Source organism: Dunckerocampus dactyliophorus, chromosome 8 (genome assembly GCF_027744805.1).
Source record: "Dunckerocampus dactyliophorus isolate RoL2022-P2 chromosome 8, RoL_Ddac_1.1, whole genome shotgun sequence".
Lineage (NCBI taxonomy): Eukaryota > Metazoa > Chordata > Actinopteri > Syngnathiformes > Syngnathidae > Dunckerocampus > Dunckerocampus dactyliophorus.
In genome coordinates this window covers 24,538,386-24,560,242 of record NC_072826.1, presented here as the reverse complement: position 1 = coordinate 24,560,242, position 21,857 = coordinate 24,538,386, and the positions used below count along the sequence as shown (strand labels likewise).

General features: G+C 41.3%; 1 protein-coding gene across 2 annotated transcripts in view; it reads left to right on the top strand.

Moving 5' to 3' along the window:
• The window catches only part of slc4a8 (solute carrier family 4 member 8), a 66,646-nt gene extending 45,558 nt beyond the window's left edge, over positions 1 to 21,088 (top strand). The window contains exons 8-25 of one of the 2 annotated variants that reach the window (XM_054783619.1): positions 1,634 to 1,791; positions 1,865 to 1,952; positions 2,274 to 2,420; positions 5,475 to 5,575; positions 5,801 to 5,975; positions 6,065 to 6,198; positions 6,268 to 6,513; positions 9,990 to 10,095; positions 10,420 to 10,581; positions 10,871 to 10,984; positions 11,759 to 11,920; positions 14,056 to 14,307; positions 14,395 to 14,463; positions 14,553 to 14,726; positions 14,805 to 14,936; positions 14,998 to 15,101; positions 18,590 to 18,695; positions 18,828 to 21,088. In XM_054783619.1, coding sequence (XP_054639594.1) covers positions 1,634 to 1,791; positions 1,865 to 1,952; positions 2,274 to 2,420; positions 5,475 to 5,575; positions 5,801 to 5,975; positions 6,065 to 6,198; positions 6,268 to 6,513; positions 9,990 to 10,095; positions 10,420 to 10,581; positions 10,871 to 10,984; positions 11,759 to 11,920; positions 14,056 to 14,307; positions 14,395 to 14,463; positions 14,553 to 14,726; positions 14,805 to 14,936; positions 14,998 to 15,101; positions 18,590 to 18,695; positions 18,828 to 18,833 — 2,436 coding nt within the window. In that variant the 3' untranslated portion in view covers positions 18,834 to 21,088. The remainder of the gene's footprint in view (positions 1 to 1,633; positions 1,792 to 1,864; positions 1,953 to 2,273; positions 2,421 to 5,474; positions 5,576 to 5,800; positions 5,976 to 6,064; positions 6,199 to 6,267; positions 6,514 to 9,989; positions 10,096 to 10,419; positions 10,582 to 10,870; positions 10,985 to 11,758; positions 11,921 to 14,055; positions 14,308 to 14,394; positions 14,464 to 14,552; positions 14,727 to 14,804; positions 14,937 to 14,997; positions 15,102 to 18,589; positions 18,696 to 18,827) is intronic. The other variant, XM_054783620.1, reaches the window with a different exon arrangement.
• Positions 21,089 to 21,857: the final 769 nt, after the last annotated feature.

Here is a 21,857-nt window from a genome sequence, read left to right as displayed (position 1 = left end):
GGAGAAAACCCACACACGCATGGGGACAACATGCAAACTCCACACAGAGATGCCCAATGGAGATTCGAACCCAGATCTTGGCCAACATGCTAACCACCAGGCCACTGTGTGGGGATTATTTATATTATTTGAAAAGCAAAGAAAGGCACACAAAGTGAGTGAGGAACACTATTAAATTCAAGAAATAACTCACAGCAAACCACAAAGGTGGTGTCCATGTTGATCTCGCTATCACATTGTGTCTTTGGCAACAATCACATCTTCATTTAAGGAAGAAGTAGCCTTGAATGTTCACATGTTTTTTTTATTCATGATTTATATGTATTTATATGCATTTCCAATTGTTTTTTGCATATCAAACTATAAAAACATGTTTTGTGTTCACATTTTTTACTTTCTGGAACACACTAATTGTATTTACATTATTACTTACAGGAGAATTGTATTAGGTTTAGAGTCCGTTTCGGTTAGAGTCGGTTTTGGTTAGGACCATATGGAACGAATTAATGACGCTAACCAAGGTTCTACTCTAGTACTATTTTCAGTAGTAATGCTCAAATTTACATCTCATGTGGTCATGTTTACAAGTAACTGCATAACCTCAGCTGATGACGATGTACAGTATAAGTCAGTGTTTTTGATTTGAAATGATACAGAATAAAGATGCTGTATCAAAAGCATTAGCTGTTTTGTGTTTTTAACATCTGTATTTGAAACTAAATGTTTGTATTTTCAAGTGCATACATTTAAATACACACTAAAATGAAGCCGAGATAAGAATTTCCCCTGAGCTGGAGAAGAGCAAGCTTTGAGCAATAAAATTTTCCTCTAGGCGTATGTCTCACTTCGTTTTTCCTAAGGCATTTTTAGAAGTAATAAATGAGAAACATTTTTAGACAAAAGAGAAACTAAAGTTAGGCTGAGATGAGAATCTCAGAATTGTCTTTCAGTAAAATTTTCTTCTGGGTGGCGCTATTTGAGCTATTTTTAGAACACGCCGGCGGGCGATTCATGTGGTCCTAAGTGGCGATTGCTATGTCGAAGCAGTTGCTATAAAGCTAAGGGAGCCATTTTGAATTCATACAGTATGCACTTGTGTGTTGCTGTTAAACGGTATTGAGCAGCTATGTTGCAATTTGTCATTTAGTTTGTGTTTTGTGACGAAAGAAAAAATCATACTGTACAGTTATTGAGTAGATATATTGCAATATGAGACCATCAAGATTTAATGGTAATTAGAAACAACTATTGCTTTATACAGGTTGCTTTTTTTTTTGTATTTTGAGACAAAAATCCTGAAGAATGGCGAGCCAGAGCTGGAGAGGACGACACAGGCTTTCACACGTGGAGGGTGTGACTTTAGCTGTTTATGATACAGCTGGAAGGCAATGACTATTTGACTCTTTACTTTCTTCATGGGGTCAAATTCGTGTTGTGCCACAATTGGTCAACATTTTGTCCGAATCCAACCTATCCCCTTTGAGCAAGTTCAATCTTCTGATCGCCCCAGTTTCCGTACCTAACTGTACATTAACAAAAGTCATCATACATTGATTACAGGGGGAAGGAGGCATATCATGAAAGACACACATACAGTCTCTTAAAGTATTTTCCCACAACTGATACTTACCAGGTGGACCTTCACTTCATGAAGAAGATCCCAGAAGGAGCAGAAGCCTCCAATGTGCTGGTAGGAGAGCTGGACTTCCTGGAGAGACCCATCGTGGCTTTTGTCCGCCTCTCCCCCGCTGTCTTGCTCACTGGCCTCACTGAGGTTCCGATACCCACCAGGTATCCATATTGTATACTTTTGCTACTCTGGATATGACATTTGTCAAAATATCATCTGATAACGTCACTTCAGGTTCCTCTTCATTCTCTTGGGCCCGGATGGAAAAGCTCAGCAGTACCATGAAATTGGACGCTCCATGGCAACCATTATGACGGATGAGGTGCGGGCTTTCCTTCTCAAGCTTCTCAAAACTAAACCTCCACCAAGGCGGAACAATCACAAACATCTGTCTTGCTGGAATGGGAAATCATGAAGTGCACTCCAGCGCTGTAGGGGCTGCTCCATCTGGATTCAGGATCTGGTTGATCATTACCCATGGCACGAATAATAAATACATTTTAATAATCGTCGCCAAAATGTAATGGCATCTGGTATATTGGCAGCAGAAATGACCAAACGCTGCTTCTGCTTGGTGGAGGTAATAATAATGTATTATGCCTTGACTGTGCTTCCATGTGTCTGTTACATCTCTATTGTCCAGATCTTCCATGGTGTGGCTTACAAGGCCAAGGACAGAGGTGACCTCCTAGCTGGGATAGATGAGTTCTTGGACCAGGTGACTGTCCTACCCCCAGGGGAGTGGGACCCTTCCATCCGTATCGAGCCACCGAAGAACGTCCCATCTCAGGTACAACGTTGAATGGTGCACCAGAAAATGTATGGTAGATACCCACTTTCTGCTGTAGTTCAGTTCCGGGTCCATCCGTGATTGGCAAAAATCTGCAAGTAATTGATATGCCCATGAAATGTTTATATTTAAAATATATTTAAAAATTCAAATTCAAATTGTTCTTATAATTTCCCTTATAAATTAATACTGACTTAGGATGAATGAGACATACAGGTCTTTCATTGATCTTAAGTCAGTAATAAGGCCTATTTATGGAGACATTTATATATTTATATTGGTTGCCTATCAATTAAAATATTGATTAATATTGATTAATCGCATGTTATCCATAGTTAACTCATAATTAATCACAATTGCAGATAAAAAGTAGTTTTATCTATAATAAGTGCACGTTTGAGAGATCATTTTAAAATTTCTTATACAACAAAAACTGGATAGTATGTTAGCTTCATGCAAATATTTGTTTATTAAACATTCTGTATTTCTAAACAGCTCAACACAAAATGAACCTCAATGTACAAAAAAACCCCAACAAAAGACAACTTCAGCAGCATGGAAGTATAACACTGTGGTTTTGCAATGTGCAACTTTTATTCTGTCATCTTTAACAAACACAGCAGTTGAAGCACAAACGCCAATAAATCGCTAACAAATAACGCTATTAAATCCACTTACGAGCATTTACTACCATCTCATTGAGCACTGTGTGTGTGCTCGCTTTCTTCCACCTCTGTCACATTGACACAAGCCCTCCAAGTAGATGTCCTCGGCTATGCTTGCCTATAACTGGCAGCTCGTAACCCAAAGTTTAGCTTGCAGTTCAAAGCAAAAAATCAGCCGAGAGATGGCTTGTTTCTAAAAACAATTGTTAGGTGGGATGCAAGCATTCCAAGGTACCACTGTATAAATGACAATAAAAAATGCCTTGAGTGCAGCAAGTGGCATTTAAGGGGCTATCCGCACGGAAAAGTTTTCATGTCAAAACAGCAAAATATTTTATCGTTTCAACCTTTCATCCACACAGAAACGGCATTCTTGGTGACGTGAAACGGTATTTTTTGAAAACGGCTTCCAGAGTGGGAAAGTCATAAAACGCCGGCTTGTCGTTTCCATTTAGACAAGCAACCCGCTTCTTTTTGAAAACAATGACGTCACTGACCAGTCGCTGTCACGTGACCAGAATTGATTTTTGACCACAAGCCAACATAATATCTGAATATTTCGACTAGCATGACTCACCCCAGTTGATGTTTTCCTGACATTTTGTTTTATCAAACTCCAAACGATCTAGATAGAAATAGAAAACATGACATGGAATGCAGGAAGTGAACAACAAGTATTGTACTCGATGCGGAATAGACGGTGGGTAGGATTAAATAAGCTTTGCTTCTTCCTACTCCTTTTGGGCATGTGGAACTGTGAAAGGATTAAAGATGTAACTATTTACTAATCCGGCACAATGTGAATGCAAATTTTTTTCAACCCACCAAAAAAAATAATAATCTCAGGAGCGTTCCCGTGTGGACAGTGCCTGAGACTTGATGTACTCTGTGACAACTCAACTCACAGAGACAGTAAATACAACAACTTGGGTCTTGTCAACTTGTCAAGAGAGCCATCTGCCAGGGCTTTGAAGCTAAACTTACCATTCAAATTACCCTTTTCTTTGTACATTTCTCCTAAATATTTGTTCCAGTTTGTTCAACATCAATTGCCACAACGCTGCGTTTTCTCAAACTACAGCGTGAGACGAGGGTCAAAAGGACGTGCGCATGCTAATCACGTGTCTAAAAAATTGTGCCTTAAAGGGAATTTCCGTTAACTCACATCAACTGTGACAGCCATAATGTATATATTTTTTATTTATATTTTCCTAAAAAAAAAATTGTTAAAAATAATTTTGGTGAAATTTTTAATTTGATATATTTGTATTTATACTTTAGTAAATTTAAAAAAAGGAACAAGAAAAAAAAAATGTATTTATATTTTTATAAAGACGACCAGTCCAGGGTGTACCCCGCCTGTCGCCCGAAGTCAGCTGGGATAGGCTCCAGCATGCCTCCGCGACCCTAAAGAGGAGAAGCGGTATAGAAAATGGATGGATGGATGGATGGATTTTTATAAAGAAAAATGCAAAATTAGGTTAGTGTTAGTGGCAGGTACAAGTATGCTGTAGAATTTACCTAAATTATCATGTATTTGTATTTGTATTTGTACTGACTTAAGGTGAATACGATGTGTTTTCTGTGAGGGAAAAAACGCAGACTGTGTAGAACTGTATATATTTATATTTTTCTAAAAAAAAATAAAAATTTGGAGAAATCTTTAATTTTATATGTTTTATTTATATTTGTATTTTAAAAAACAAAAATGTTGGGAGAATTTTATATTTTATAAATAAAAATGCAAAATTAAGTTAGGGTGGGGTACAATGTATTATCCATCCATCCATTTTCTGTGCCCCTTATCCTAATTAGGGTTGCAGGAGTATGGGGCCTATCCCAGCTGACTTCGGTCAAGAGGCGGGGTACACCCTGGACTGGTCGCCAGCCAATCGCAGGTCATATAGCCTAACATGCATGTTTATCGGAGTGCCCGGGAAAAACCCACGCACGTGGAGAACATGCAAACTCCACACAGAGATATTCGAACCCAGGTCTTTTCGATCTCCTGACTGTGTGGCCAAGATGCTAACCACTCAGCCACCGTGCGGCCCTACATGTATTATGTATTTGCAAATTATTGCTGACTTAGGGGGAATAAGATGTGTTTTCTGTGAGGAAAAAGGCCTATTTTTGGAGTAATTTATATATTTATACAGTATATTTTTTATTCATATTCTTATTAATAAGTGTTAAAAAAAATCTAATTTGAGAAATTTTTGTAGAAATGTCTATGTATATTTCTAAAATAAAAAGTATTGGAGAAATTTATATTTTTAAAAGTAAATTTATGAAATGACCAAAATTCAGCAAATTTGCAGGGGGTTGTGAATTGTGTGTGGATTCACTGTAATTGACCTTGGTTTTGTCTTTTTGGTGGTCATTGTAGGAGAAGAGGAAGATGCCAGGCGTCCCTAACGGCACAGCCTACCAGGTTGAGGAAGATCCACATGCTGAGCACCATGGGCCGGAGTTGCAGAGAACTGGACGGTGAGTCACGGACATGAAAAAGTATGAACACAAACCTTGGGACACACCTCTTAATATGTAGTAGTTGTGCTACATTTGGATCCATCCCAATACATTTGTCCATACAGTGTGTTTGTCAAAGGAACAATGACAAAGAGCAGTCTTCAAACATCAGATCAAATTATGCATTAATAAATATTGTTACTTGTAGTAGGCGCAACTCTCTCTATGTTGTGTTGTGACCAGATTGTTTGGTGGTCTGATACTGGACATCAAAAGGAAGGCTCCCTTCTATCTGAGCGACTTCAAAGATGGCCTAAGCCTGCAGTGTGTGGCCTCTTTCCTCTTCCTGTACTGTGCTTGCATGTCTCCTGTCATCACCTTTGGAGGGCTGCTAGGAGAGGCAACAGAGGGACGCATTGTAAGAGCACTTACTCCATTTTGCACTTTAAACATTAAATGGTAAGTAATCATAAGCAAGACATTATGTACTGTATGTATGTGTTCCAGAGTGCCATTGAATCCTTACTTGGTGCATCCATGACTGGAGTCGCTTACTCACTGTTTGCCGGCCAGCCTCTTACCATTCTAGGGAGCACAGGACCCGTGCTGGTGTTTGAGAAGATCCTTTTCAAATTCTGCAAGTAAGTCGTGACAACTTCTTCGCATTGTGACATCTTCTCTGATGACACGATGTCCCCTTGGCTCTTTAGGGACTACGACCTCTCCTACCTGTCGCTTAGGACCTGCATCGGCCTGTGGACGGCACTCCTGTGTTTGGTGCTGGTAGCCACAGATGCCAGCTCTCTGGTGTGCTACATCACTCGCTTCACAGAGGAGGCCTTCGCCGCCCTCATCTGCATCATCTTCATCTACGAGGCCTTGGAGAAGCTGTTTCACCTGGGAGAGATCTACCCCTTCAACACGCACAGTGATCTGGACAAGCTGACGCTGGCATAGTGAGGCACACAATTCCTAGAATTTTAAATGAGAATTTGGTAGGAAATCATACAAATTTAAGTCCTATCAAATCTAAGTACCGTCGGTTTTGGTATGCTCCAGTTTTAGTATGCTTGTTGGGGTTTTTTGTAACATTTTCACCAAAATTTTGCCTCGGTTTTCATTTATTGTCTCGGTTTTTGTACAATTTTGCACGTAACAAACTAGTCCATTAGCCCTGTACTGTTTCATTCCGTGAAATTGGAGCCCAAGCAAAGCACCCTACGTCTTGGATTTTTCATTGAGAGTGGCTACTAAATAACCTGCCATGGGGTCAGTCAAAGTTGCAAGTGCCAGCAATTTCATAAAGAAGGTTGCCATGATTCACATTCATATTTGAACCACTAGATGGTACTCAAGTATAGTGTGCCTGTGTGGGCCACATTAGCCGGAGACAGGAAGTTGCCTGTATATGTGTTCTTGGCTAAGTTGCAAGCTGTTGAAAGTAAAAAGTTCAAGATCAACCACGCTGTTATTCTTTATGTTTCACGGAAACATCACATGGTACCAGGAGTAGGAGTAAGAGAAATCATCCAGTGAAATCAACGTCATGGAAAGTATGAACCCACCTGACGCTGTTAATTGGACCGGGAATGTCAACTTTGAGTGGCACGCTATATTTGCAGGCCACGGGACTGGATAATTTACCGGTGGTGAGGAAAATAGCATTGTTGCTCACCGTAGCTGGACCGCAGGCTGTGGAGGTATTCAATACCTTTATGTTTGCCAAAGGAGACGACAGGAATGCATTTGACACCATCGTGGATAAATTTGGTGAACATTGCTCACCAAAGAAGAATGACACTTGAAAGGTATGTGTTTTGTTCACGTATGCAGCAAGCAGCTGAAAGTTTTGATGCATTCTTAACTGAGCTGTAAGACTCCATGATTCGTGGCCAGATTGTTTTTGGAATTATGGACAAAAAAATGAGGGAAAGGCTGCTGCGGAAGCAGAATTAACATTGGCAGGGGCAGCAAACTTTTTTTTGCAATTTTGGGCGTATACATAGCGTATTCATGAGTTCGTCGTATACATGACGTATTAGTAACTTACGAGGGAAAGGCTTCTTGAGACGTCATCTGTACTTCTGTGAAGAAGGTGTCGGACGTTTCGCTCCTCATCCGAAGTGCTTCGTCAGCGAACTAACAAGTGCTGGTAGCCTAGGCCTTAAATACAGTACGAGTGGGCGGAATTGGTGTGCCAATGCCCTCCTCCTATTGGTTCCTTACACTAAGACTGGGAGGAGTTGTGGTCTAATCCTCTCCTTCCGTTAGCACCTCCGATCAAAGGGAAGTGTAGCTCCCTGGAGTTGGGTATGAACGACTCTGATACTGGCTCGTTAGCATCTATTGTTCTGGCTCGGCCCTGGCTCCACCTCATTTGCATGACTAAGAGCTGTGGGTTTTGGTCTCAGTAACCTGCTGAACACAGGGTCCAAATTAAACCTCAAACCACCATTCCGATTCAATGATGGGTTCTGTTGTTTGACAAATATAGCTTCCTTTACTCCTCTTTCAAACCATCTGTTTTCTTTGGCCAAAATCTTTACCTCACTGTCCTCAAAAGAGTGATTGGTTGCTTTAAGGTGTAGATGTACTGCTGATTGAGGACCACTAGAATTGTCCCTGCGATGTTGATAAAGCCTTTTTTGGAGCATTTGCTTAGTTTCCCCAATGTAGTGCTCTTTGCATTCCTCATCTTTACAGTGGATGGACTAGACCATATTAGTAACTTAGATAGAACGTTTCTATAACTTATATCAACGAATGCGTAGCGTGTTGCCGGCGTTCACAACTTATGCCCAATGCCCAACGCCTGTCACACCTTGACGATTTGGCCAGCGTACGCCAACGTATGAAAAATTTGGCCAATACGCTGGCGTATGTCGAATAAGTTATGGGTAAGTTTTGTATATGTTAACAGCACGCTGAAGCACGCCGGCATACGTCGTAGTACATCCAAGTCGTCCAAAAATTTGGTGCATGAACCAAACTTTTCGACGTATGATTCATACGTCCCGCATCCGCAGGCAATAAGTTATGCGATCGTTGACGCCCGTTCACACCCGTTATTTGTAAGTTACGCACAAGTCGTAATACGTCAACATACCTTGAGACAAAACTGTATCTTCTTGGCAAGCTTTGGCTGAGAGGAGATGGAGGCTGTCGTGTTTGCCTCTGCAGATAAGTTTGCAGCTTGACCAGTAGAGGACACTGTGACACTGGGAATGGAACCAACTTTTTTTTTTTCAATCAACTTTATTAATGCCTTACAAATTACACTAACAGTGCATCAAACCTAACGCTAACTTGGACAGTAACATGCTGTATCTCTCCATTCTTTTTGAATGTAAATACTCCTATGCACTTTATGTTGATGTGATCAATAATGCTTGATTAAAACGTGCATTGTTTCTCTCAGACAAAGAGGAAAAAATAAATAAAATAAATGTTAGTTCCATTCCCAGTGTGTGTGCGTGCGTGCATACGGGTGTTGTGTGTGTACATTATTATATATGTTTCCCGCTGTAAAACCCGTCACCATACACTTTATACACTGTTCTCAGACAAGCATTAACATGTTGTCACATTTCTCTCTTGTTTAAACACTCTAAAAGTTGTTTGCATTTTAATGATCAACCTACTAGGTTGGACATAAGAACTTGACTCACATGTATTTCACTCACTTGACCGTGCCTGTTCGTTTGGCTGTAGCATTTTTGTATCCTTGTTAAAACATCCTCCTCATCGTCCGCCATGAACCAAAGATTCATTTACAGTAGTCCATAATGCCGCCCAACAGCCACGTAACTTCTGCCTTGCATCAACATGTCCAGAAGTCCAACTTTTTGTGTGATGCCTGGCTTCCTCTGCCTTTTGGGTGCAGAATATTTCGTCGACATTGTGGATTTTGTCAGGGGGGGAAATTTGCAACCATACAGCGTTCAGAATCAAACGCTGTTAGCTTCTTCTGTTTCTTTTATTTTTTAAAGTATTGGCAGTTACAAAGCAGCTCACACCGTGAACTAGTTTGCCAGTCAGGACCACAACAAGAGACAGCACGAAGGAGATTGATTGACAATGGTCTACAGCCAATCAGGACTCAGAAGACAATGGTTGGTGCAGACAGAAGAGAGACAATAGAGACACCGCCGCCTCGTGCTGAAACAGAACATCAACACTCAACTTCCACCAATGCAATTCTTCTTAAAGAGCCAGGCTCTGCCTGTAACAGCATTCATACGCTGTAAAAAAAAAAAAAAGGACTCAAATTGCACAAAAAAATCAGTGAAACAGCAAGTCTGCGGAAGCCAATGGAGCGAGGGAACACTGTAGTTTCTTTTGTCATGTGTTCTCAACATTTGCGATTATATTATGCTTTTTTTTGAGCAGTCCATGCCTGATTTTTATTTTTATTTACTCTCTCTGACTTCAGCTGCCAGTGTGCAGAGCCAGATCATCCCAGCAATAAAACCGTAGAACTGTGGAGCAAGAAAAACATCACTGCTGCAGACGTACCTTGGGCCAACCTCACTGTTAAGGTAACCTAATTATGTCAACACACATACAAACATAAAAGCATGAGCTGTTGTTTGCATTTGTTAACAAGCAACAGACCCCTTCACTTTCTCACAAGTAACTCACCTCTCTGTAGGCACCGATAAGGACGTTTCATTGATTTGCTATTCTCCACTGAGCACAAATGAAGCTTGTCTTTTGAGTGCTCAATGGACTTTTCCACCTTAGTCATACTACTCTTATTCATATGCTGTACTGCCTAAGGCAGCAAACAAAACTCTTCCATCAAACTCTTATTTGTGATGCTGCATTTATATCATCAAGACAAACATGTCATCTCTCTCCAGGAGTGTTTGAGCCTCCAGGGACATTTCGTCGGTACAGCATGCGGCCACCACGGGCCCTACACCCCAGATGTTCTCTTTTGGTCTGTCATCTTGTTCTTCTCCACCTTCTTCTTGTCAGCGTTCCTCAAACAGTTCAAAACGAGTCGGTATTTCCCCACAAAGGTAACCGGCAAAAAGGCAACAGGGCTGCACTCTGCCTTCTTAGGTCAGAGTTTTCAAAGTGTGACACAGATAATATTTACAATTTTCTGCTTTCATCTTAGCAGGTTTAAAAGAAAAAATATATTTTAAAATTTTAGCTTTATTTTTCCCAAGCTGCTGCAACTCCCACGGGAGGCCCACCGCACACTTTGAAAACCCCTCTGTTATACTACTCTCCTACTACTAATTGTCTCAAAATTATGCTTTTACTTCTTGAATGTCTTTGAGTGTTGTTTCCTGGTGCTCACAGGTGCGGTCCATGATCAGTGACTTTGCTGTATTCCTCACCATTGTGGTCATGGTGTTGCTCGACTACGTCATCGGCGTGCCCTCCCAGAAGTTAAAGGTTCCCAGCAAATTCCAGGTAACCAAGAATGACTATGTGCATATCCTCCAATTGATGTGTGCACCTTCTTAACTCATTCAATCCAAGCCTTTTTCAAAAGACAACCCAGCTCCATAGGGATGAGCCGGATAGTTGTTATAAACAAGTATCCGTTACGGATACATTTTTGACGAATACAAGCATGAAAAGAGTACATCTCGTCATTATCCACAATCGTGATGAAAGAAAATCCTCATTATGTACTCACTCTTCACACTCTGTGATTGGTCAGTCACACACAGCGAATGCCTGTCCCGAGACAGACTGTGCAGGCTGGAGCCACAGAGGAGTTGATCGGTGCCTCATTCACGTACACGGTGCAATTGGCAAGTTGAAATAGGCTTGTGTGCCGTTGCCCACTGCCTCTATTTTATGTGTGTGCGTGCGTGCGGGTGTTGTGTATGCACTTGTGTGCATGTGTGTGTGTATGGGTTAAAATTCTCCTACAATGCGTAACCTTCTGTCCTCCACGCTCTCCAACTTCCTCTTCCAGTCATGTGTTTCTCAGTCCTCTCCTGGTCCCTGCCGAGCTCTTATCAAATGCACGTCTACCACCTAGTGGTCGTTTTTATGGCATTAAAATTGCTCTGAAACCAAATACATTGGTGGCGAGTTGCAACATCACCTCCATCAGCCTCTCGCGGAAAAAACGTAAAAGACGTATAAATCAGTTTTTGGGATCGGGTGTTTGGGTTTATAAAAACGCATAACTACGTCTTTGGTATTGAATGAGTTAATGTGTGCACCCTTCAGCCCACCAGAGAGGACCGAGGGTGGTTGATCAACCCAATAGGACGTAACCCTTGGTGGACGGTTCTGGCAGCCTCCATCCCGGCTCTTCTCTGCACCATCCTCATCTTCATGGACCAACAGATAACTGCTGTTATCATCAACCGGAAAGAGCACAAATTGCTGGTACTTCAACTCATTTGACATTTATTTTCTCCTGTGTGCTAATGACCCACATGTTGTGTGTAACTACTACAGTATAAAAACTAAGTGAAGAATATCAAAGTGATCTTTGCATCTTTCAGTTGTTCTGGATGCGGCCCTCGGTGGAAAAAAGTTGGACACCCCTCATAGGAAATAATGGATTTTTTTTTTGTTTCATTTTTTTTTCATTACTATTGTTGTGCTCGGAAAAAATAGAAAGCTATTAATTTTTTTATGTGTTAGTAGTATTAGTATTATTGGGCCTCATTCACGAACATCTTCTTAAAAGTCTTCTTAAGAAGTGTACGTGGGTTGGAAACTGCGCCACATTCACGACACGTTCTTAAGTAGGGATAATCGTTCGCACCGGTGTTCTTAGGTTGATGAATGTAAACTGTGATGCCTGTGCATGTAAGCCCTAATTTGCATAGGTCACCGCCTATTATTTCCTATATAAGGTCAAAAATGTGCCGTGCGCAACCGGCAGCTGGAGGCGGAGATGGCAACACGCAAGGGCAAGACTGAGAAGCAGCTGGACAACAAACAAAAGAAAAACTTCAATTCTACTGAAATAGAGGTGCTTTTACAAGGAGTGACCGAACACAAGACCACCTTATTTTCAAGTGTATCCACCGGTCATCATGCCATCCAAAAAGAGTCGGCATGGAGCACCATTGCAGGAAACATAAATGCCGTTTCCACGGAGAAACGCGCCACCGCAGAGGTTAAAAAGAAGTGGTTTGACTTAAAATAGACTAAAAAAAAAAGATTAGACTGCACCGGAGGGATCTGGAGGAAACGGGAGGTGGGCCATCAATCAGAAACCAAACCATTTCAGAAACTCTAGAAAATTTATGATTTACACAATCATGATGGAAAAATAAAGTCAAAATACATAGTTTGTGTGTGACAATTTATTTTTTCTTCGGTTACATTTGATTAGACGCTGCCTAATTAATACAGCAGCCCCGTGCTCTGGCTCAAGACGTGGCTGGGGGCGCATGTCGTTATCTGGGGGTGCTCCGTGCGCAATAGACACACCACGTTTCATTGCGATGTTATTCTGATGATCCTGCACACCTGCAAGAACAGAGAGGGAAGCCTGAAGCCTGAAGTGGGACATCAAATATTCGTCGCTTTCAGCAAATAAATCTAATGGTCCCTATACATTCTCTCTCTGTGCAGCGCACGTCCAGCCAGCCTTTTTTTTTTGATGAATTGGGATTTGAATATATATTTATCCATGGAGTATATTTTAGTTGTTTTGATGATAAATAATTGTTGGGATATGTTATTTGCACTGCATTTTTTGGGATCAGGTTGCAAAATCCATCATGAGGGGGATTGCGCATTGAAAGTGCAAGCTTTGCTTGTGCGTAAGAGTCCTCCTGAGCGTTCGTAGAATTTGTTCTTAGATCTAAGAACTGTGAGTTAAGAACACGTTTCGTGAATGCCAAAAATCTTTGTAAGAAGGCTTTAAGAACACATTTGTGCGTAAGAACGTTTCGTGAATGAGGCCCATTCTTTTAAAAAAAATATGAATCTGTCCACATTTTTTTCATTTATTATTCTGTTCAAAAAAAAATTTTGAGAAGGAAAAAAATAGAAACATTCTGTTGGCATTATTTAACGTCTATTATTGTTGTGTTGAAAATAAGTAAAATAAATAGAAATAATCTTTTCAAAGCTTTAAAAAAATATTATTCTTGTTCTGTTTAAAACATTTTTCAAGAAAAAAAATGAAATAGAAATGCTTTGTTCACATTTGTTTCAATTTAATATTTATTTATTATTAACAACAGTTATACAAGTATAAAAATAAGTTAACCGCTGTTAATATGTAAATGTAATAATAAAACAATCATAAGTGACATGTGATCAGGGTGTAATGAGTTGCATTGCCAATGCTATTTGCCTCTCACTTTTTGACATGGCTAAATGTTACACGAGCATAAGGAAGCAAACCCCTTGTTCTTTTGAAGTGTTGCAAAAATAGAAAGAAGAACAAAATACATGCAAGTTTAATCCTTCACTTGCTGATCTGTTATGTCTTCTGACATCATGCATGAATTCAGCTTTTGACTTTCGATGTTACGCTGTACGTATTTGTCCCTCAGAAAGGTTGCGGCTACCACTTGGACCTCTTGATGGTGGGGCTGATGCTGGCCGTGTGCTCCATTATGGGCTTGCCATGGTTCGTAGCCGCGACTGTCTTGTCCATCACTCACGTGAACAGTTTGAAGCTGGAATCAGAGAGCTCCGCTCCAGGAGAGCAGCCTCGCTTTCTGGGCATCCGAGAGCAGAGACTCACTGGTTTGGTCATCTTCTTGCTCATGGGAGGCTCTGTATTCATGACGGGAGCACTTCAGGTGAGTTCCGTCTCCCTCTGGCTGACACTGGAGTCAGGGTATTGTAGTTCATTCATTTTGTTAAAAAATCCTTAATTTGTTACCCAGTTCATTCCGATGCCAGTATTGTATGGTGTCTTCCTCTACATGGGAGCCTCGTCATTGAAGGGCATCCAGGTATAGTACAATAGGCATTCAGTGGACACTTCAAAGTGTCATCTAACACTCTCGGTGTGTCTGTGACGTTTCATATGTGTTGGTTGCAGTTCTTTGACCGTCTGAAGTTGTTCGGTATGCCGGCCAAGCACCAGCCAGACTTCATCTACCTGCGTCACGTTCCCTTGAGGAAGGTTCATCTGTTCACGCTCACACAGCTTACCTGTCTTGTTCTCCTGTGGGTCATCAAGACCTCACCCGCTGCTATCGTCTTCCCCATGATGGTGAGATGACCACTCTCTTTGTCTTCATGCCGTCCATCATCTCAAACCGCATTGTCTGTCTCCATTTATTGTCTGCAGGTGCTGGCTTTGGTATTCATCCGCAAACTGCTGGACTTCTGTTTCTCTGATCGGGAGCTCAGTTACCTGGATGATCTCATGCCCGAGTGGAAGAAGAAAAACCTTGATGATGCTTCCAAAAAGATTGAGGAGGTATTTGTTGAACGCACGGACAACAGATTAATTTGCAAATATTGACGATTGTCTACTGCAGGAAACCCAGGTTATGCTCAGTACCAAAAGCGAAGATGCTGCAACCGTTCACATTCCCATGGAGAGCAGTAAGCCAATGCAGGCCTCAAAGGCACATGACCCCAGGTGGGTGGGGACAGCATGGACATGGTCATTACAGTACATACTGTATCAACCTAACCCTTACAAACACGTTAAATGTCCTAAAATGGGTCCTCTGCAGCTTCGAGCTTGACTTTAGCTCATTAAGTCCCTAAGTGAGGTATAGGAAACGTTTGAGTGGTTGTCATGTGACAGTCATGTGACTATCCTAGGATATGACTTCCCCAAATGGCAGTGTAATCTAGCTAATTTCCAAAAGCTTATTTTTGTTATTAAAGGCTTTTTTTATAGTCATTTACGAATTCTAATGCTGTAATTACTGTTCAACTGTTCTTACTATATTTCTTCAATGAATTCATATAAAACACGCTACGAAAAAGTGACATCCTTCTTCATTGTAGCAACGTACAACTGCGTATTCTTCCAGCAACGTATTCTTCTGCTGTGCGCACATAACTAGTTTTCTTTTTCTTTTAGTACAATATAAATTTATAGAAGTGCGTCATAACCACAAAATGCCAAAACATGTCAAGGTTTAACACAAAATGTCATAACACGAGACGCCATAAACATGAAACATCATAACACAAAACGCCATGACAACGAAATGCCATAAGATGAAACGCCATAACCGCAAAACAGCGTAACACAAAAGGCCATAACTAAACACGGAATGTCGTAACACAAAATGTTATAACATGAAACGGTGTTAAACAAAACACCACAACCACAAAGTGTCATATAAAATTCAAGAGTTTTATTGTCATGTGCACAGTAAAACAGGTAGTTCTGCTATGCAATGAAATTCTTGTTCTGTTCATTCTCCCAAAAAAAGAAAGAAAGAAAAACACCAGAAAATGAATAAGAACATAAGAAACATAAATACCAATAAATTAAGCAACAACAACAGAAGAGACATTAATACCAATAAATAAATAATTAAATAATAAAGTGCTATGAGTGTGTGCGTGTGTTGCGTACGGCATGTGTGAGTGCTTCGTTGAGAAGCCTGATGGCCTGTGGGTAAAAGCTGTTTGCCAGTCTTGTGGTCCTGGACTTCAAACTCCTGTAGCGTCTGCCTGACGGTAGGAGTGTGAATAATGAGTGTTGTGGATGTGTGCTGTCCTTGACGAGGTTGTGTGTTCTTCGTAGGACTCCAGATTTATAAATATCTTGCAGTGAGGGGAGGGCTGCCCCAACAATGTTCTGTGAGGTCTTGATCACCCGCTGGAGTGCCTTCCTATCACGTGTTGTACAGTTACCGTACCAAACAGTGATGGAGGCGGTAAGGACACTTTCGAGTGCATTTATAGAAGCAACTAAGGATTTTGGTGGACATGCCAAATTTCCTCAGTCTTCTCAGGAAGTACAATCTCCTTTGGGACTTCTTCATAATTTGTTGGGTGTTGTGAGACCAGGTGAGGTCCTCGCTGATGTGTGTGCCAAGGAACTTGAAGGTTTTGACCCTCTCCACCTCAGTCTCATCAATAAACAGGGGTCCATGCGGCTCCTTTTCCCTTGTTCTTGGGTTGATCATCTCTTTAGTCTTATCTGTATTGAGAAGGAGATTGTTATCATGACACCAAGCTATGAGGTCCGCCACCTCTCTTCTGTATGATGTTTCAACACCACAAGTGATCAGTCCGATGACTGTAGTGTCATCTGCAAATTTAATGATGCTGGTGTTGTTCTGGGAGGCCACGCAATCGTAGGTGAAGAGCGTGTAGAGGAGGGGACTCAGCACACACCCCTGTGGGGTCCCAGTGCTCACAATTTTTGAGCTGGATGTGCGATTGTGGACTCTGACTGACTGGGGCCTGCCTGTTAGAAAGTTAAACACCCAGTTACAGAGGGAGGGTGACAGGCCAAGTGTGAGGAGCTTGTTTGTGAGTTTGTGGGGGCTGACTGTATTAAAAGCAGAGCTATAGTCTATAAATAGCATTCTGACATATGTGTCCTGGCCCTGTAGGTGAGAAATGGCAGTGCATCATCCGTGGACCGGTTCTGGCGATATGCAAACTGTAGAGGGTCCACAGTTGCCGCCGGGATGCTGTTTTTGATGTGTGTCATGACTATTCTTTCAAAGCACTTCATGACAATAGGAGTGAGTGCTATAGGGCGATAGTCATTCAAGCAGGTCACGTTGCTCTTCTTGGGTACGGGCACTATGGTGGTGGACTTACAGCAGGTCGGTACAGATGCTTGTGAAAGCGACAGGTTAAATATGTCAGCAAGCACATCAGCTAGTTCTGATGAGCAAACCCGAAGTGCACGGCCTGAGATGTTGTCTGGGCCTGCTGCTTTTTGTGGGTTTGTTTTGTTCAGAATCCGGTGCACATCTGCTGATGTCACCATGACAGGTGAGTCCTGTGTGCTCCCCAAGTCGAGACACTCTCTCTGCTCATCAGGAGTTTGGGTGTCAAAGCTCATTCAGCTCATCTGGAAGTGTGGTTTGGCTGGATGTGGCTACACTACTCCGCTGTCGTTACTCTGTGATGTGCTGGAGCCCCGCCCACATGCGCAGAGGGTCTGAGGTGGAATAGTAGCCCTCAAGCTTCTGTCTGTACTGTCTTTTGGCCTCTCGTATGGACCTCCTCAGGTCATATCTGGCCTGTTTGTAGTCCTCAGCGGTGCCCATGACAAATGCAGTCGAACGAGCACGTAGCTTAGCCCTTACTGTACATCACAGTTCATCCAGGGTTTTTGATTGGGGTATTTTCTGTAATACTTGGTGGTGGTAACAGTCTCTATGCATGTGCTAATGTAGCCAGTGACAGCGGAAACATATTCATCCAAATCAACAGTACAATCTTCCCTCCCCGCTGCAGTTCTAAACGCCACAACCACAAAATAACATGAAACGGAATTTGATAACACAAATGTAACACCAATAGTCATAACCACAAAATTCTGTAACATGAAACATTGTAACACGAATCGCCATTACCACAAAACGTCATTGCGCGACACGCCATAACCACAAAATGCCATAACCATGAAATGTTGAAACAATAAAAACCATAACCATGAAATGCCATAATCGTGAAACATAACACAAAACGCCATAACAACGAAATATCAGAACACGGAATGTCGTACAACAAAATGTCATAACACAAAACGTAACACAAATCGCCATACCCACGAAATGTTGTAACACGAAACACCGTAACAAGAAAACGTAACACAGAATGCCATAAGTCAAAACGTTGTAACACAAATTGCCATAACCACAAAATTCCGTAACATGAAACACCATAACCACGCTTGTACTTGGGTGTCATAGCAGCATGGGTTGCATGCATTTGATAGGTTGTAAATGTGTGTGTAAATGTATGTACACAGATTGACATGAAAGTGTGGTTATGCGGACACACACCTGCTTTAAAATGTTTTGCCTTTCCCGCATGTGTGTTGGTGTGGTTAGAGATGCACCCTGTTGACTAACACTGCGACACTCCCCACTCCTTACATCATTTCTGAGCTCCTCTCCTCCCCTCCTTGCTCCTCAGGTGTGATCCCTCTGATATTAATATCTCTGATGAAATGTCTAAAACCACCGTGTGGAAATCCCTCAGCTCCAATCAAAAGGATTCTCGGCCTGTGTCTGCTAAGAAGGCAAGACCAGACCTGCTCTCTGTCCTTACCCTTTGTACTGAGTCACTTCTCTGATGTCCATGTTCATGTTCTACCAGCTTCTAAATAAACTGTGCACATTTATGTCTCAACATGTGTGTTTTATTTCTGCAGGATTGAAGAGATGGCCTTTATTGATGAGTAAAGATTCCCACAGTCCGTGCAGCTGGGACACATAACTAACTGTCCATCTGGACTCAGGATGTCCCGATTTGGCTCTTTGGACCATCGGACGTCTGAGCTAATTGGGAAAGTCTCAATTTCTACAGGCTCCACATAAGACTTAACAGTACAGTCCGTCAACACACACGCACACACCCACAACACTCACACACATCCATACAGCTGTGGGATTTTTATTGTGGTCTCACAGCAAGAAGGTTATGGAAGATGTTCTTTCACATTTTAGAGTTTGTGCTGTCTCCCTCCCATGGATCAATAACATGCAAGTCAGCTGGGGACCCCAGTTATTACCGTACAATTTAATCATACAAGAAGACAAGTAGCAATGACGTAGGGGCAGCAAAGCAATCCTAATACAGGATGTCCCGAAAGTCTGGACACATGATGAAATATCAAGAAATGACATGTTCAACTACATTTTATTCATTTGGAATGTTAACAAATAACATTTTTAATATGCAAAGGTTGATGCACTTTGCAAGAATCACATGAACTTGAAATAACTTCAGATTTCCTTTTTGTGCCCACACTTTAGGGATACCCGGTAATACCCCTCTTGCAAATGCTCCAATATTGTCATTATTCATGTTACAAATTTGTTGTTTTTTTTCAAAAACAGAATTTAATACGAATCCACAATAAATTCCAGCGGGTTCTTCCTTAGCTGCCAGCCCCTTGAGGTTTTTATGTGGAATTTGGTTGCCTGATCCTTCTAACTTAACAAAAAAAAACCTTCTCAGTCAGGGGTGTCCAAAATGTGGCTCGGAGGGCCATTTTCTTTATTTATTGCCTCTCAACCCATTGTGAAAACAAAATGAATTCATTATTAATGTTTGCTTTGTTTGCTATAACATATACATATATTGACCTTCACTGGGTTGGTTTTAACATCTTCAATGTTCAATGCATCCCCCTTCCTTTAGCTTTCCTTAGCTTTCTGGAAATGGGACCCCCAGAACAATTTAGTTGAATAGCCCTGGTTTAGAGTATCAAAAATAGGCATTCATAGGACTTCTTATGGCTGCATCCATGTTTCACGCTATTTCACTATTCGTTGGGGTCTTATATCGTGGACCCCGCGAACAGCTGGGATCTTAGATTCTGAACAATCCCCATGTTGAAGACTTGATTGCAGAGACCTTGTTCACACTTGTATAAAAATCCCCCAAACAGCAGATTCCCAGTTACATGGTTGGCTCAAAACATACCTAACCCTGCAATGGTTGCTGTTTTAACACAATGGCAAGTACACTACAAACATGGCTGACATGCAGAACTGGCAAATACTGTGTTTGGGCGTACAACAGACAAGGTCCTACTAAATTACAGACCGAATTCTTCTAAGCTTTGATGGCTCACATGGCTGGGCCGTATGACAGACTAAAATCAAACTTTCATTTCTTAGTGTCTGTCGCTCATCGTTTCTCATGTTCGTTGTGCACAGTTCTCTCGTGTGTGATGATGTAGTCAGCCAGTCGGTTCACACATTGCAGACCCAACCCTGACCCTCCTAACCTTAACCCTAACATCGTAACACTAATCCTCCTATCCCTAACCTCCTAACCCCCCGACACTAGCTTTCCTATCCCTAAACCCCCAACTTAACCCTCACCCCCTAACCTTAAACCCCCTAACTAACCATTGTACCCCTAACCTCCTAAACCCCCTCACACTAACCCTCCTATCCTAACCTACAACCCTATCCCTAACCTCCTAAAACCCCGACACTAGCTTTCCTATCCCTAAACCCCCAACTTAACCCTCACCCCCTAACCTTAAACCCCCTAACTAACCATTGTACCCCTAACCTCCTAAACCCCCTCACACTAACCCTCCTATCCTAACCTACAACCCTATCCCTAACCTCCTAAAGCCCCTAACACTAACCCTCCTATGCCTGACATCTTAACCCTATGACCCTTAACACTTAAGGCCCTTGCCCTAATCTTAACCATCCCTCTTAGCCCTAGCCCTAACCTTCTAACCCTAACCTAATTTTTTAGTGTAAATTGTGCTTTTTGTGTGATGATGTAAATATTAGAGGATCGACACGAGTGGAAACAGCCAAAAGTACTCTAACATAGTAGTGTCTTATTTCTTTACCTCAGACTAGTTTGTTTAAACTCCTGCAAGGCACTTTGTGGGGTGGATTTTGGACGTTTCAGAAGGCAGTAATAAAGATTTGCTCTATTTTTTTGTGTTGGAGAGAAGTTATTTTAGCAATAATTTACCCAATCTCAAGTGACCAGTAAGGATCTTAAATATACAGTACATTAATCATAGTAATTATTATGATCTTCAGGGATCCTTTGTGCCAGTTAAAGAAATAATAATGTTTGAGCAGTGACACATTGCCATTCAGTCTTTTTTACTTTAAAACTGCGCTTTGTTTGTGGTAGCACTTTGTGTAGATACATCTATTTAAGATTAAGATTATTTTATTTTTAAGAGACCTATTCAACAGTTACAATCATTTATTTTTGATGAATGACTTTCGTATAAAGTGTAAGAAGTTAGGGTGGGTTAAGAAGAAGGTTGGCGTATAATTTCCTATTTTGGTGGAAGGCAACTGGACAAAAAGCGTGACATTTTCTGTTATGCGCCTTAGAATCTGCCTTTTAGTCTGAATAACGTAGACTCTTTTTGCGCTTCCTGTATATTCTGTCACCATCTTGTTGGCAAATGAATTCTTCACTGTAACACAATTTAATGCCTCCATCTTGTTCTTATGGTCTGTATTGTGTCCTGTATTTTCAAGTAAGACATTTGAATGTTTGATATTCACTGTGTACATGAGGATAACAAAGCTCATGGAAGGCATGACTTAATATTCATTGTGTACAGTAATATGAATGAATGACGACAAATATATGTATATTTAAAAAAAAGCTGCCATCCAGGACGTGTGCTAACAAAATATTGTATTAATTCATTCATTTGACAACACATTAGTAGATGTGA